The sequence below is a fragment of the Penicillium samsonianum genome, assembly GCF_028829775.1.
Source record: "Penicillium samsonianum strain IBT 33392 chromosome Unknown utg000002l_segment0_segment0, whole genome shotgun sequence".
NCBI classification, from domain to species: Eukaryota; Fungi; Ascomycota; class Eurotiomycetes; order Eurotiales; family Aspergillaceae; genus Penicillium; species Penicillium samsonianum.
The window spans coordinates 4424006-4425683 of NW_026643260.1; the positions used below are offsets into that span (position 1 = coordinate 4424006).

Sequence of the window (1678 nt, forward strand, 5' to 3'; positions counted from 1 at the left end):
TGGCCTTGGAAACCACCCGGCCGCGACTGAGAAAATCCAAAACACAACCCCAAATGTCGATTTTCGAGTTAAAGGCCGAAAGAATGCAGCAGCATAGTCAACAGGGGCTTGAGAACGATTTTTATTCCCAGTGTTTTGAGACCTTCCACCAACTTGTCAGCACCACAATGGACGCAACCCAAAGCCTGGCTCTGCAGTATCATTTCAACCCCGCAAACAGCCCTTCTGGTGATCCGCGCCTGATTCGAGCTATCGTTTCATTACGAGTCGCTCTTGATAAATCCCGAGCAGAGGAAACCAGTGCAGAGCAGGAGTGGAAGCAGCAGTGGAAGGTCTCTTCTGTTAGGCAGTCTTCACTTCGATGGCTTTGACACTTTGAGAGCTGTGTGTGCCTTTGACACCTGTCAAACAGACAATTCAGGACAGACGGTCAAGCTGAATTGGGGATGAAAGCGGACGGAGGACTTGAGACCTAGACCAAGTTAAATCTGTGACTTGGGCTTTTCCCACAACAATTGAAATCATAAGAGCATATCAGAATTGATGCTATGTATTTCTCATATTAGCCACAGCAGAGACGGTGCAGTTCACCGTGCACTTGACGTTGTAGGGATGAACCGACGACCCCCTAGGAATTTTTGAACTCCGCGCGTAAGAACTGTTCCACTTTAGAGACGAAGTCGTCTTCACTGCTCTGAAGCACTCTCTTGACCGCTTCCGGAAGCAAGATCAACCGCCGATCCAAATGTTGGGGGCGGGCTTCACACAAAGAAATCTGTAGGAGGGCCTTTTGCTTTAGCTGGGCTGTCAGCTGGTCGAACTCTGACAGCGCTGTCTTCACCAAATTTTGAATGCGACAAAGACTTTTGGTGTCTCTAAAGCCAGCGATGCGTTTTGAAAATTTAATGGCCACGCGAAGCATCTTAAGGATTGTTTTCCGATCGTGTGGAATGCGGTGCACAGCTGCGTGGCGAATGCTAGTAATCACGCGACACCATGCTGTCAACGCTGTCAGAGTCAACTGAAAACATTCGTCCTTGACTTTTTCTTGATGAACTTTCAAAAATCGAAAGAGCTTGTGTAACTCTAAAGCCTCTGGGCACGTCCATCCGGCCGCGAGGGACTCCGACAGAAGCCATTGCTGAAGGAAGCGGAAGGCATGATTTTCAAGTTGTCGTTGTATGACCTGCAGGATCTGGTGTTGAGCGCGAAACGGAAAGTAACCAACCGAAAATCCGGGTAATGAGCTTATGATTTCCATCGCTCCTATTCGAGATGGTTAGCTAATACATATCCACTGCAGTTGTCAATACCTAGGTGTCCGACATACCCTCATTTAGCAAATCATTATGGGCCATGGAGATGATTGGAGCTGCGAATTTCAGCCCTTTGGTTTCGTCAAAAAAGTTGCAAGTCAATGAAACGACATGGAGCCGGCGAGCTGGCAAGTACTCCCTAATATACACCGCTGTATGCATGTAAGGAACTTGTCGAATAAGCCACTCATAAAATTGAGGTGACTGTGCCAGTGGGTCGCATGAAATCCTCATGTTTTTGAGTGATAACATCAAATTGCTGCGGGCTCATCAATTTAAAATTGTGGCTTCACAGCGGTCGGTAGCTCTCTCATACCGCAAACACCACTTTATTTGTTTGTTTGGATTACCATGGAGGCGCC

At 47.6% G+C, this 1678-nt stretch overlaps 1 protein-coding gene across 1 annotated transcript; it reads right to left on the reverse strand.

The window, feature by feature from the left end:
- Nucleotides 1-628: 628 nt before the first annotated feature.
- Nucleotides 629-1358, reverse strand: N7471_003542 (uncharacterized protein; the record flags this gene model as incomplete). Its single annotated transcript, XM_057276262.1, has 2 exons — nucleotides 629-1266; nucleotides 1331-1358. The coding sequence occupies 2 exons, from the start codon at nucleotides 1356-1358 to the stop codon at nucleotides 629-631; spliced, it is 666 nt and encodes a 221-aa protein (XP_057140900.1).
- Nucleotides 1359-1678: the final 320 nt, after the last annotated feature.